Source organism: Phaeoacremonium minimum (assembly GCF_000392275.1).
Source record: "Phaeoacremonium minimum UCRPA7 unplaced genomic scaffold PA7_03_scaffold_580, whole genome shotgun sequence".
In the NCBI taxonomy this organism is placed as follows: Eukaryota; Fungi; Ascomycota; class Sordariomycetes; order Togniniales; family Togniniaceae; genus Phaeoacremonium; species Phaeoacremonium minimum.
In genome coordinates, this window is record NW_006921482.1 from 182,412 (window position 1) to 197,292 (window position 14,881).

At 48.9% G+C, this 14,881-nt stretch overlaps 4 protein-coding genes across 4 annotated transcripts; 1 reads left to right on the plus strand and 3 right to left on the minus strand.

Annotated features, from left to right (window-relative positions):
* Positions 1-5,436: 5,436 nt before the first annotated feature.
* Positions 5,437-6,888, minus strand: UCRPA7_8121 (putative tat pathway signal sequence domain protein; the record flags this gene model as incomplete). Its single annotated transcript, XM_007920640.1, has 1 exon — positions 5,437-6,888. One exon carries the CDS (start codon positions 6,886-6,888, stop codon positions 5,437-5,439), a length of 1,452 nt encoding a protein of 483 aa, XP_007918831.1.
* A 496-nt stretch (positions 6,889-7,384) lies between these two features.
* Positions 7,385-7,819, minus strand: UCRPA7_8122 (putative 3-beta-hydroxysteroid-delta -isomerase protein; the record flags this gene model as incomplete). The annotated part of the gene is made up of 1 exon (XM_007920641.1): positions 7,385-7,819. One exon carries the CDS (start codon positions 7,817-7,819, stop codon positions 7,385-7,387), a length of 435 nt encoding a protein of 144 aa, XP_007918832.1.
* A 1,799-nt stretch (positions 7,820-9,618) lies between these two features.
* UCRPA7_8123 (putative phosphoserine phosphatase protein) lies at positions 9,619-10,463 on the plus strand (the record flags this gene model as incomplete). The annotated part of the gene is made up of 2 exons (XM_007920642.1): positions 9,619-10,118; positions 10,181-10,463. The coding sequence occupies 2 exons, from the start codon at positions 9,619-9,621 to the stop codon at positions 10,461-10,463; spliced, it is 783 nt and encodes a 260-aa protein (XP_007918833.1).
* Positions 10,464-10,737: 274 nt separating this feature from the next.
* Positions 10,738-12,310, minus strand: UCRPA7_8124 (putative mfs efflux protein; the record flags this gene model as incomplete). Its single annotated transcript, XM_007920643.1, has 2 exons — positions 10,738-11,836; positions 11,907-12,310. 2 exons carry the CDS (start codon positions 12,308-12,310, stop codon positions 10,738-10,740), a joined length of 1,503 nt encoding a protein of 500 aa, XP_007918834.1.
* Between the last annotated feature and the right edge of the window lie 2,571 nt (positions 12,311-14,881).

Consider the following 14,881-nt stretch of genomic DNA (forward strand, 5'->3'; position numbering starts at 1 on the left):
AGACAGAAGGCTGAATTTTGTTATCATTGTTATCTGAAGAGTTGTCAAAATGAAGTCTGCTGTTGAGAAGGCGTGGGAGGAGTGCGACAAAGTAGACACACTTTTCGTGATTGTCTGTACATGTATTTGCTGGACCATTGTCCCGACGGTGAGTCGCACAACTTCAAGCCATCGATCCTTCCATAGTCCGTGGATGCCGAGGCTGACCACTATTCGTAGGTTGGTATCGCGTACGGGGGCTACTCGTGGCGCCGCAATGGACTCGCATCTGCGATACCAGCAATGCTGGTCATCATGACTTGTAGCATCCAATGGTGGATTCTAGGCTACACCTTGACTTACGGAGAGGGTGGTATGGTGTTTGGTGATTTCAATTACCTTTTCCACAAAGGTGTATTGTCCGAGCCAATTGGCACGATTCCCGCAATCCTCTTTAGCGAGTTCCAGCTTGTTTTTGAAGCTACTGTTTGTGCTATTGCAATTGGCGGTATCTGCGAGAGAGGTCGTCTTCTACCAGCTATCCCGTTCATTTTTGTAGGTTCACTCGTGTCTGAGCTTGAAAGGCAGGTTGTACTGACTATGGCGAAGCTGTGGTCCACGCTCATTTACGATCCATTGGCGCACATGGTGTGGGGTGGTGGCTTCCTCGGTGAGAAGCTTGGAGTTTTGGATTTCGCAGGAGGTAAGCTTATCAGAGAATCATTGGCTGGGGGACGCAAGAGCTGAGAAAATGAACAGGAACTCCGGTGCATGTCTGCTCAGGAGCTACAGCCATGGCTCTGAGCATCTATATGTCCTATCCCATCTTCCGATCACGTCAATCCGAGCATAGAACGCCGACGCATATTCGTCTTCACAGACCCGGAAATTCCTTCTTCCAACTCATATCCTTGATCATCATCTGGGGATCCTGGCTCGCCTTTGACGCTGGTACTGCCTTGACATTAAATTTCCAGGCGGTGATGGCACTTTGCGTGACGAACCTGTGTGCTTCGGCGGGGGCTCTTACATGGGCTTGCATGACGTACTTCGAAACTGGCAAATGGTCAATAGACTCGATCTTCATGGGCGCTATTGCAGGACTGGTCATGATTACGCCAGCCGCCGGCTTCATCGACTTGTCAACTTCATTCTTCTTCGGGGTGATTGGTGCTGTCGTTTGTCGTCAAGCGCTTCGAATCAAATTCACTGACTGGGCACGGAGGTGGCGATGGGTTGATAATGGAGATACTTTTGCTACACATTGTGTTGGAGGAGTTACCGCAACCATATGCACTGGTTTATTTGCAAAGAAAGAGGTGGCTGCGTACGGAGGACTGGAAATCGATGGTGGAGTATTCTTTGATGGAAATGTTCGACAACTAGGAGTCCAGATTGCCGAAGCAATCATCGGCTTCCTATGGGCTTTTATTGGCTCCTTCGTAATTATTGCACTCATCGACTGCATTCCTGGCCTGGAAGTCCTGGCCGTCGACCAGTGAGTATAATGTTCTCAGCTTGCTCGCGCCATCCTGCTGACATATCGATAACAGGGAAATTGTTGCGGGACTGGATATGAATCAAACCGAAGAAACGCTTGGGGATCTGTTGCACCCTGAGGAGGAGGACTACACGCCAATGGACAAAGGAAATCTCGAACTGTAAATCAGCACGATGAAAAATAGCATGGATATTTGTAAAAGGTCGGCATATTGTATAAAATGAAACTATCTCTTTCTTCATAGATAGTATAGGAAATTTGAACAAGAATATTGTATACCTGATTCCAGAATACCCAATATCGCTTTTCACACTCCATACCCTCCGGAAGCAAGCTGTCCATCCCAGATATACCTGTTCCAAAACCTGAAGGTCCTTAACGCGCTCGCTAATCATGCCGATCTTGCCGACCTATAAAACAAGAGAAAAATACATTCAGCCAAAGAGACTATGAAGCCCCGTGGCTGCCATAACATCCAACCAGTGTGTCCTAGGAGAGCTCATTGTCTCCGTATCATACGCATGCCAGACTGCCTTTAGTAACTGTTTCGCTACAACTATGGGCCTAGGGGGTAGACACTCCTCAAGACGGTTCAGTCTTTCCGTGACGGAATGCCGTGCACGTGAGATCTCAAAATCATTCTGTGTGAGAACTGGCTGTGACTGGATTTGCGAGATGGCGTCGGAATTGAAATCAAAAGACCAGACCCCGGAACTCATAGGATCGAGGCCGAGTGGGAAAGGTTCGGCAAAGTCCTCTGATGATCCGTCCAAATCGATCGAAAAATGGGGTATATTCTCGTATCTCAAACCACTTCCTGCGCAGATGGCAAGCAGCGGCTGGACACATCGCATATCCGAGGTGGGTGGAATGCCCTCGAGTATGTGAGTAATGTGAAGCGCAAGCGAGGAACACCATCCATTCTGCTGAGCAATATAGTTCGGACTACCCTGGCTCTCCGGCGGAAGTCGTTTGGACAAGATCTCCGGAAATGTCTGATATAGCTGGAGAAGTGACGATAGGCGATAAGCTTCAGCAGCGTCGCGTAGGTGTTGTCGAAGTTCGGCATGTTGATCGCTCACCCCTTGCGAAGGTGGCAGAGGGGGTATTTCTGTTGCTAGAAGAATCTCTTCCACATCTCGTGCTTCCTCGTAGTCGGCATCAGTATTCCCCAAGCCTACGCCAGTAACTTGATTGCCTAAACGCCATCTATTCCTTGATCTTCTACACAACACCATGACTTTGCCGAATAACCTCAACAGGTCAGGGGAGACACCAGTCCAGGCGTGCGGTCGAACGGAGACTCGATGCGGCGAAATCTGCCGAACTAGAAGATTGCTCATGTCAGATTCATCGCTGCTGACGACACTCCTCACCATCTCCTCGTATATTAAACACCCATTGAAAAAGTCAAGCAGTTCTCTTTCCTCGATTGTGAGCATCGCAGACTTCCTATTGAGTAAGCCAAGGACAGAACGTGCTTGTTTCAGGAATTGCAGCCCCAACTGTCTTGTGTCTACCCATGCTAGAGATTGGCTCATGCAGAACAAGGAGAGAATAAGCCCGCTGGGAAATACTGTTCGGCTGTTCGACTCGAGACGAAACGCTTTCAATTCACTAGTTATGGCCTTGAAGGCTGCTTGCGGTGCCGAAATAGCTACTTTTCGAACATGAGGAAGATGTTCGATCAGTGACGCAGCCGCCATACTTTGAAGTGCGTAAAAGACCGACATTGATGAACCCCATAGCGAGGCGCTGAGTACTCGATACGGGTTCGAGTCTGAGTCGAAAGCTGACCATGCATGACACACTGATTTGAACCAGTGCTCGATCAGGAACGAGGGCATATCGACGAGAGGCTGGGTGGGAGCGGGGATCGGCATGTTTTCATTGGGCTTCATGAGTGACTGCCCAGGCACAGGTGGCCAGTGTGAAAGAGGATCCTGCTGCTCTGGTTCTGCTGGTAGACTGCCTACTGACTGGCTGCTGTTGGCCCATGTTTCGAGCGGTTCGACGAGGGTGCTCTGTGGAGGTGTGAGAAGGCCGGTCAAGTTGAAGGGGTAAACGGTTGGTGAGAATCTTGGTACCAGAAGTTCCTGGGATATGCTTCTAGGATCTATATCCGTAGACAAATTTAGACTGCCAGTGGGACTTGGATCTCGTTGAAAGTCATCTACAAGAAGACTTTGTGGGTCCGAATACAACTCAGGAACTGACGGCGTAGGCGTGACGTTCTTTACTGTGACAGGGACTGGAGACTGCTTCTTAGGAGCAGGCTTAGGCTCTGACCGTTGGATAGATTGCGAGGCTGCAGACGCAAGCTGTCCGAAATCAAGAGGCTCCGCCGTGGTTAGCTTCTGTGCACGCTCATACTTGGTTGACCACTGGAGTTGTTGCTGATAACCGGGACATGCGCGGCCCTTCTTGACACAGTTGAGACACTGCGGCTTCGTCTCATCGCATTTGAGCTGGCGGTATCATGGTCAGTCTTCACTATATCTGACTCAGCCGAGGAAGGGTTGGCATTACCCGCTTATCTTTGCATGCCCGACATCCGGACCGCGACTTCTGCTTCCTCTTGATCGGTCCCATACCAGCGCTAGTATCGCCTTGCTTATTAGAAGCTGGTAAGGACATTGCTACATGGGCTAGACGTCCGTAAAGAGCGGCCCTTGGATGGCCTACTGAGTATGATGTTCAGTTGAGGTTGCGTGTGGAGGTTGAATCTCTTATCAACTGAGGCTGATAACCGGGCATCCGTTTCGTTGTGATTCGTCCGGCGAAACCCGGCCCTCGCACCAAGAGTGGGCGGGGAAATAGTTGAGTTGTTACGCGTTGGAACGCCACCATAAAGTCGAATGTTCCACAAGCGTATTTTCCATTGCTAGAATCGTATCAACACCGTTAATTCTAAGCTGCGTAGGGCTGCATGCATATTGAGATTTGCCAACGACACTATTGCTGCAATTCTTAAAGGCAGTCCTCCGAGCTGTGAGTTTGCCCACGAACTAAGGTGATATTTGGGTGCAAGCTCTGGGACGCTAAATAGCCGTTAGCCTTCTGAGAGACTTATACATCAATTACTGTCAGAGAAACTACAAGAGTGGAGTAAGGTGTATCTTGGGGCGTTTTCTTGGCGCTATTCAAGCTATAATACAAAGTCACAGGGGCGCTCAATCTATGTCTTGGTTCTAAGCAGTAGCATCTCCTTATTAGCTTCAATCGTTCAGAATAAAAGTCCAACCACTGATTCACGTATTAAATAAAACTTGTAGTATTTAGCTAGATTTCCATCATTATATTAGTGAGTATCGTTGTAAAATAGGTAAGCACCCTTTTTTTATTCCTGCCGCAAAGATTATGGAAGCTGACGAAAATGGTGGCATAGCGGCTATCAAGATCTCTGGTCTTGCTACATACTTCCTCGAGCTACCAAAAATCGCATAAGATATCTTGGACAAAGAGATCTACGAAACCTGTTGCTTGGCTCAGGGTATGCACGAGTTACTGTAAAAGCAATTACAATAAGAAGCCCGCGTAGAAGTTTGTATCGTATGAGACCAAAAATTAGAAAGCAGTCTTACGCCTCGATTATCATCTCCGGTTGTGGACAGACAGTTTGCTGTGAAGGAGAGACTGAAGGGTAGCCTAAGCGTAGAAATAGGCCTTTTGGACAGAGACAATATAAGATCACCTCACCAAAGAAACGAAATGAGACGGAAATGTTGTCTGAAGACCTAGTTCATGCGTATGCCAGGCAGCTACTCCCAAGTCACGTTCTGAGGGACTCGAAAAGAAAATGCGCCATTGAAATATATTGATGTTTTAGCCACAATGGGGCCGAAAAAGGCAAGCCTCCCTGGGGGCCTGTCAATACGCCAAAACAAGATGACACACATTGTTACAAGGTATATTATTATGCCATTGTCGATCGCTTTTATTTAACTATCGATCTTTCAAATGCCTTCTGACAGTTTAAATGCAATATTCTTCGCGTGTTCATTCACGAACATAGGTACTAGGTCCGCAACCGTGTACCACCGGGGCTTCGGCATGCCATCGTGCACATATTCTCCGCCAATTTTCAGATTCTCGAACGTGATATGCTCGACCTTTCTCTCTGCATCGAACCCAAGTATTTGTGAAGGATATACTATTACAGAGTTGTCTGTGTCGAGGGTAACGTTTTTGATTGTGACATTCCGAACTCCCCGGCCTGGCGCTGTGGTCCACATAGGATTTTGCATGACCCGGATGTTGACGAGTTGCCCTTTGGATATCTTCTCGACCCTAACATCTTCCACCAGTACATCCTCAATCAGGTTTTCATCACCTGCATTGATAGATACACATCCTTGATACCATGTCTGATTCTCGTAGTGGTCCAGGATGTCAAGGTTGCTGATGCGGATATTGGTGAAGGTTTCTGGCTTGGCTGGGTTTCCATGTGTGCCCATATGGATAGGATGTGCAATGTCCGGTAGGAGAGTGCAATTTCTGACAGTTATGTTCTTCGTATCGCCATAGTAATCCCAGCGATGTCCATAAATTGCAACGGTATCGTCGGAGTTCCTTAGGAAGCAGTTCTCGACAAGGACGTCCTGGGAGCAGAAAAAGTCGACACCGTCACCGTTCCCGTGAGATGAAAAAGACCTATACCCATCAATATGAACCCCCTTTGCCTTTCCTGTGGTCAGACTGAAGCCTGTTGCTCCAAGGGAGGTCACTTTCTCGACAAAGATGTTATTTGATCTCTCGATAAGGATGGCACCGCCGTTCGGACCTTTGTATATGAACCCATGGCCTCGAACACCGGAGTTGGAGACATCGATGAAGTTCAACTTGGCTGTGATAAACGCTCCACTATCCAAATACACGGTTGTATCTGAGGGGACCATCAGGTTTCCATCGACAACTTTCTTATACGCTGACCCGTTGTTAACACCTGGGCCGAAATACCAGACATTATCAGAATCCTCCTTTGGTGCGTTCACATCGATATCATCAGTGAGAACGTGTAATGCTTGCCATTTGTCATTGTTGATCTCAAGCATAACATCGTGCGGGTGATCAAGTCTGAAGGTAATGGTGTTGTCCTTTTCGATAGTGGCCTTTATTCCAAGAGACAAAGGTCGGATAGTGGCGACAGTCACTTCTCCACCTCTATACTGGGCTTTGATCTCGATAGGACTCTGTTCAATGTCTAGCGATGCAACAGCAATGGGATGCTTATTGAACTGATTGCAAGTGATGTTGACATCTGCTACATCAACGGCGTATGCTGGTACGGGAGCCCAAACTCCCGCTGCTCCATCCTGTTTCACGATGCGAGCCTTCACAACAAATGTATCGTTTGCATCGATGCCTTCCGGGACTTGATATGTTTGGATTCCGGTTGTACTAGCCATCTTAAGGAGGGCAGCTTCAGCAACTTTAGTTAGAGGTCTGGCTAGTATTAGTCAATGAAGATTTTGTCGATCAGTTGCAAAATACCTCACTGTGGTTTAATGTCGGTGATGTATGGTCTTGATGTCTTAATTAAGAAAGAGTTGTAATGGTAATTGAATTATAGTTGATGTTGGTCTACGGAAGGCGGACCGGCACTTAGGCCGTGAAGCTATTATAGCTCCATATCGAGATCAAACCCCCCATCTCATTAACACCCCAGTTTTCTGTCTTGGTCTGCAGCCACATTATGAGCACGATGCGTATTTACTCGAGGTTTATAGCCGCTCCTATCACAGGTTGCACCTAGCTATGCCAAGCATGAGGTTTTGACAACTATGGTTAAGCACTTTGATATTCGCCTTTTTGAATTGCAGCCGTGGTGCTATAGCCCAATGCTTTGGCTGATACCATGACCATTCTCGAATCATGGTCGAAAATCTCTTCTTTCAAGAACCTTTAAATGTGCTTCTTGATATCTCCTTTCTCCAGGGCCTGCAATTTGGCAAATGCTTTCCCAGTCTCCTTGGCGCTCTGCCAGATCAGCAACAGAGGAATGACGATCCAGAAGGCGTTGCAAAGGAGGTAATATGCGAAGAAATAGAAAGTCTCGGGTCGGCAGTAACTTGTGAACTTCACCCAGTTGTCAAAGGTACAGGTGGCGTAGTAGAGGATGTCACCGTAGAGCTGGCCGAGGCTGATGATTATCTGCAGTGGGTGGCGGAGGGGGTGGTTGGTCGCGATGAAGTAAGTGCAGACGAAGGAGAGTGGCCCCCAGAACGCCGCAGTAATGGTCTCCATGCAGGTCACGAAAGAGTCTTGGGTAAGGTAGCGGGAGTCGGATAGTGAGTACTCTCTCCAGAGTTGACCGAAGATATGTGTTCGGCTGCCCATGTGGTGGAAGTTATAGGCAAAGTAACCTGGCAAATATGAGCATATCGACGTATCAACACTGTCAATACGTATTGACGAGAAGTGAAAATCGAGTCAGGTTATGAATTACACGGACCTTCGAAGAAGAGATGAATGCATCCGCACATTCCGAACCACAAGGAGGTTGCCAGATCGGACCTCGTGATGTTGGGCCGGGTTCTTGTCACCAGCACATAGGTGGCGGCCCAGATCACAGCAATGCCGCTGAAGAAGGACGATAGAAGCATTGGCAAAGGGAGGGAATTTGCAACATATCCTGGGATCTCAACGCCAGCAGGGAAATAAGGATGAGAAGTCATGTTGACGATAGCCTGGAGTCCGGCTTCGCTGGGAGTAACCACGGAGATGGATTTGGGAGACATGTTGGAGATCTCGAAAGGCTGATGACAAACGTTAGGTTATTGAACACTGTGTCTCAACAAGATAGAGCGCCACGACGATTTATATTGCTTTTGAACTGGGTGCCTGGGATTGGCAGGAAGAGTACCAACCCCTTTCACTCAACAACGAGGAGATATGTTAGCGGCTCAAGTATTTGACGTAAATTCCAAGCCCTCAGCAATTACTGGTCACTAAAGATATTATTTAATTGGTCGTCTCCTTCTCTGAACGATGTTGGACGCATCTTAGGAAGGCAGATCCGGGGCTTTCGTAGATACCGTCTGGCCAATAGTAGAGCCTATCATTCCCGAAGCGGCTAGGCGATTGGAGATGGGATGATTTTCAGTGTCCGGAAATCCAGGGAGCCGGCGCCAAGAACGGATGCCATTCTGTAGTGCACGTACGACAACGACAACGGACTTTGAATTCAGATCCCGAGCCCGAAGGATCTCATGTGCCGCAAAGTCGTTGGTCTTGTATATAATAGGCAAAGACCAGGCACAATTCTAGCATTATGCAGGCTTTAATCATAGTGGCCGGGTTTCACCTATCTACACGTAGATATGCAGCTGTGACAGACAGCCCAAATTTCACACAGTATGGAGATACAGAACTTAGTCGGCAGTGAATTGTCTCGATAGCTATGTCATAGCTGGAAGTAGTCAGATAGAACTACTTACCTATCCATCAATAAGTAAGAAACATTGTTAGTGTGCGTTGATTACGAGTACTGAAGAGAGGATGGGATAATTGTTCCCTCAAGACAGCTGTTCAATATTGCCGGGGCTGAGTACTCGCAGACCCTCTTGCTCGCTGAATGCCCGCTTGGAAATGTAGCCGGTCAGGGACTTAAACGATGTTCGCTTGCCAAATGTGTTCAGAGATGTGAACGAACATAACCTCGTCATCCACAAGCGTGGTCATTCACATATGATCGGTCTTCGAATGCAGATGAATAGTCAACCGGGCCCGTCTCCGGTTGAGTCCTTCGCATCGGCGAGTGACCGGAGTTGATTCAGGGCCGTCCGAGTTCGGTCCAACGAGACTGTTGGGCCTCCCGTTCAAATAGGAGCCTACCCGCCGTAGCCACCGGTCGCCCCGGCACATTAACCGGCCAGCAAAAAGGAGAAATTTTACAGTGCCTGTCCGCTAAAGTAGCGGCCCCGCAGCTATGATGTCGATCGCGACACCGCGAGTTTGGAGGGGTTCAGATGGAGGGGCAGAGTAATCTCTCTGTCAACGGCCCAACAACACTCTTCACTTTTGACAACTCCGATCTCATAGAGCGATTGAAGAGAAGGTTGCGCATTCCGACAATCCGTAAATAGCAACCCGACAGCTCTCCCCTCCTTTCACCGAGCCGACTGCAAACCTCCGTCATGGGGTCCGTATCCCCTGCGACCGCCGCCGCGCTGCCTGCGCTGGCCACGAACCCCAAGTTCATCTTCTTCACCGATTTCGACGGGACGATCACAATCCAAGACAGCAACGACTTCATGACGGATAACCTGGGCTTCGGAGTCGAGCTGCGCAAGAAGGGCAACGCCGACGTGCTGTTCGGACGGCGCGACTTCCGCGACTCGTTCCTCGAGATGATGGAGAGCATCAAGACCCCTTACAACGAGTGCATCCGCCTGCTCCTCCAGAACATTGTCCTCGATTCCGGCTTCAAGGCCTTCTACGCGTGGGCCCGCGCAAACAATGTCCCCATCGTGGTCCTCAGCGGCGGCATGCAGCCCATCATTCGGGCGCTGCTGGGCCATTTGCTCGGCGAGGAGGAGGTGCAGCACCTGCAGATTGTCAGCAACGATGTCGCCCCGCGGGAGGGCAAGAGCATCAATGAGGAGGGCGGTTGGCGCATTCAGTTCCATGATGAGAGGTAAGCGTTTTAAATCCAGACATAGCGTCAGTTGATGGAGAGCTAACAATATATTGCGCCAGCTCCTTCGGTCACGACAAGTCTCTAGAAATCCGAAAATATTCTAGCCTGCCGGATAGCCAGCGACCGGTCCTATTTTATGCTGGCGACGGCGTCTCGGATCTCTCTGCCGCCAAGGAGACAGATATCATGTTCGCGAAGGAGGGACGGGATCTCGTCACTTACTGTGAGAACGAGAATGTCCCATTCACGACATTCAAAGACTTCTCGGACATCCTCAAGGATGTACAAGATGTCGTCTCGGGTAAGGTTAGCGTTAAGGACGTGGCAACTGGGCGTAAGTAAGCATTGGACAGTGGTCTTTTCACAATAGGTAGATATCATATCTGTGGCCGACCTGCATGGGCATGATTTATTTCTCGCATATAGACTTAGATATAGAGGTATAGACGTCGCTATTCATTAGGCATATATAGTAAAGACGATCTAGCATGGCATTCTCCCGATTCCCGATAGCCTCATTATCAGCTTTATCACCTATTATATCCCCAATTACTCCTTCTCGAAGCGCCAAATCATTTCAATTCCAAGCTTTGTTCCGCCGATATCGCAAAAGATGCTACTCGTTCCTCTTCCTGGTGGAGGGAATGCCATACCAGCATACCATCATCACGGCAAACAGAGCGATCGCGATGGGATGAAGGACAAAGGTTCCCACAGCCTGCGCCAGGATACCGGTGGTGAAAGGTGCGGCTGCGCCTCCGCTTGATCCAAAGGCTGAGATCACTCCCATGCCAGACAGTTTCTCGGAGCGGGTCATGGTCCGCATGAATACCGCAGCAGCACAGGGGTAAATAGGACCAAGGAGAAGACCAACAATGGCGAGGGAGATGGCATCTCCGATCACGTTTGGTACCCACCAGACGAGGAGCTCGAAGATGGCGGCGCCAATCACCATGCAGTATACGAAGAGCTTCTCACCAACCTTATGTGCCGGTGCAGAGAGGGCGAAGCGACCAACAGTGATACCCGCCCAGAAACCAGCGGTGACATAACCCACAGTATTGGGATCACCTTTCCTAGCTGCGATGAGGAAGGAGATGACCCAACCCGAAATACTGACCTCGGCACCTTGATAGGCGAAGATGAAGAGTGCACCGAGTAGCACAACACGAGAGGAGAAGGCTGTGAACATTCCGGCCATGCGGGCTTGGTCGTAGGACGCGTCTTGTCTGGCTGCTGCCGGTGTGGGCACGCCGAGTTCTCTATCGTAATGCCAGTACGCCCACGTTGCAAAGATCGTGTTGAGCACTGCTAGACCAAGGGTCAACAGGTAGTAACGGCTCCAGACCGTTCCGCCGAGTGTGACAATGGCCGTAGCAATCAGGGGGCCGATCGTGCCTCCAATGCCATAGCTTCCATGCATGGCGCCGAGGGCGGTTGTCGCACTTTGTAGACTGCCGCAGAACAGATTGCAGTTCGCCAGGTTGACTGACATGCCAAAGCCCACCAAGAAGAAAGAGACCACAATGACCGGGAAGGGTGCAGTGCAGACGACGGGAATGTAGCCGGCTAGCATCAACAACTGTGCAAAGGCCAGAGTCTTGGCTCGCCCCAATCTCTCACGCAAGCTATCGAGGAAGACAGCCGCTGTGATGAAACCGATGGCATTTCCCACGAAAATAAGAGAGACCATAGCATAGCCAATGTCATAGTGCCTGTTGTTTTGTCAGAATCTCTTGTATTGTCAAGTGGTTTCTCTCCTTCCAGGGCATGAGAACAACTTACTTTTCCATGTAAGGAATGAGCGCTCCGGGCGCGCTATCATTGAGACCGTTGCCAAAGTTCATTAAACATGCTGACAACAGTCTAAAGCGATTCATGTACGGGTCCCAGATACCCTGGAGGGCCTCTACACTGTCATCGGGCTCATTGGACGGAGTAGCCGGTCGGCTCATCTCGAGATCTTCGGTCTCGCTCACGTCTACCGGGGTGCTGCTGGTGGGCCCGCCCGTATGGGTAGCCGGACGCCGAATACGTTGCAGCTCAATAGAGTCATCTTGTTGCGGAACGGCTGGGTAGGTCCTTGGAATAGCCCTGGCTGGGGGAGAGGGCGGTCTCAAAGGGGCAGTCTCAAGTGTTGCTGGGGCCGACTCGACCGTGACCAGCGACCGAAGCATTACAGCTTCCATCTTCTGAAGTGGAAAGCAGTCCAGTTACGTATTGATAAGTTAATCGACACAAATGGCAAGAGTGTAGAGTGTTAAAGGCGGTAGTAGTCCAGCACTCCTGACACTCGAACTGCACACGGGCTAGAGAATGGCAGAGGCAAAGCAGGAAATCATCAAAGGAGGAAGAGGCAGGTCACGAAGAACATTTCACGATCGAGTCAAGCTCTGACAGCACCTGATAGATAAGTGTTCCCGCTGTGGCCCTTGACGGGACCCTTTCTTTTTGCTAGTTTCGCTGGGGCATTAGCTAAGTTTGTCAGCACATCAGACTCTCCATTTGCCAATCACGCCCAGAAAAATTGGATCGCCAGCGTCACAGATGGTGGACCGCTACCCGCTTTGCCATCGCCGTCTCCACCACGATACTGAGAATATGGCTGGTCTGCACACCAATACAGCAATCAGACAATTGCGTATGTGACGCTGTGACACCCTGCGTTCTATCAATCCGCGATTACGGGCATCCTGATTAAACCTGATCAGCGGAAAGCTTCAAAGGCCTCTGGCACAAGTTGTCATCGCAGTTGAAGGAATCGGGCCGTTAGCAGCATGAGGGTGAGCCTCTCCGCGTTCTCAAGGCGCTAAGATGGGAGGGAATATGCAGCGAATCCGGGGAAAGCTCGGGTCTAAGACCGCTATAGCTATGGCGGACTTACTCCGCCGCATCAAAAGGTCCGCATGCAGAAATCCCGACAATGCTGCTGTTATCACGTTCAACCGATAGTTTGTGAGCATCACAAAGAGAGGAGCACTAAACCTTGCAACTAGATTGTGTATATGCGGACAGAGATTAAGAAGAGGGAATGAGAACTCTAATGGGATAATGACTTACCGAGTGCAATGACCAATGTCGAAGCCGACAAGAGTATAAAGAATATTCATTTCAGCATCAAGAGACGCTTACCAATGGGTATCCTGAGGCAAAAGACATAGCACATGCGACTAAAGAATTGCGGTTTCCTCCAACTCCCCTATAAATTGTAATTTAATTCTGATCAGCACTGCTAAGGTCGCTTGCGACGTCTAATCTAGGGAGGGTGCATCTAGCAACAAAAGTCAATTCAGGACAATTCCAGATTCCTCAACTTGTCAACCTTTCCATTAATAATGTTATTTTATTTTGAAGTATGACAACTGTTCTCGCTCAACTTGGACTAATGTTCTGACCGCGCAGGAGCAACAATGAGTAGAGACCATGGATTTGAGTAATGTCGCAATTCTGACACATGAGTGCTCTTTCACGTTGTGAAAACGTGCTTGTTGATATGGTTCGTCCTCGAAGTAGGCTAAGTAGGCGATATTTGCGAAACAGGATACTGCCTGTCCTGGGAAATCAAGTCAGCCGGTTCTCGGTATTTGCGTTGACATTTCGTGAAGATTTTGGTAAAATATGTTAAAATCATTTCAAAGTGCATGTTATGGGAAAGGATCAACTCATCGCACCGACGATTCTTGAATCAGGGGTATGCACGTTTTAAATCACTATGAAATCAATTTGACTGGCTCATTAGCCGTCTTATCATGAATCGATGAGTTCTGTTGAATGGACACATCGAAGCCGCCTCCGCTCGCGCCGGCATCCCCAAAGGAGTTAATAAGCTCAATCTTTCAGCCTTTGAGCTTACTCGGCTCGGTCCAGCTCCTGGTCATATCTGCTGTGAATGTTCACATAAGTGAAGGAAGCACCGGTCAACGCCAATAGTATGTCCATGTCAACGAATTTCTTAGAGAGCCGTCCAAGAAAGTGACGAATCCCAGTTCTAGCCTTGATATCCATCCTGTTTAGAGCTGAATAAGTCAGGTATAGCCACTAGACTAAAGGCACGTAGATGATGGGAGTCTATATTTGATCCTTGCTAGTCTTTCTGTCTAGGCCATGACTCTTTTATTTTGACTGCCTTTGACAGGAGTGTAGAAGTTATTCAGGAATAGACATGCTCGTATTTTTTCAGCTTTGATCTCGGCTATCCCCGACTCCGAAGCTCGCAACACGCTTGTAAAGGGTCAGGTACGCGACAAGGTGCAAGTATAAAGTTACTAACCTTCCTACTCAAATGTGACAAGACTCAAATATACCAAACATAGACACTGTTGTATCGTATTCTTCGCGGTGCCGCGCAACGTCCTTTCCTTCACGCGAAAGAGTTTGTTCATCTCAAGATGCCTCCAATTAGCGGCCACAAAGGCGAATACACTTGCAAACACAGCGAAGGAATGGCTACCTATGCTGCTCCCTAATAATTTCAACCACATCGTGCTCGCCAAGCAATCCAAGATGCTCATGAAGGAAAGATACCGCCATTGATTGGTTACTACGCTAGGTTAAGCTCAGTTCCGATAACCAGATGGCTGTCTCCCATGGGTTTCGATGCGGCCTGGATTGACTGGGAGCATAGCTCTTGTAATACGGAGACAATGACCACGGTATGTGAACCGGCAAATTGTGGAAATGAACCGAGAAATTGAGATTTGATCGCAGATGGTTTATGAGACCATGTTTATCAGCCAAGAAAGAACAATTCCTTTCGTTCG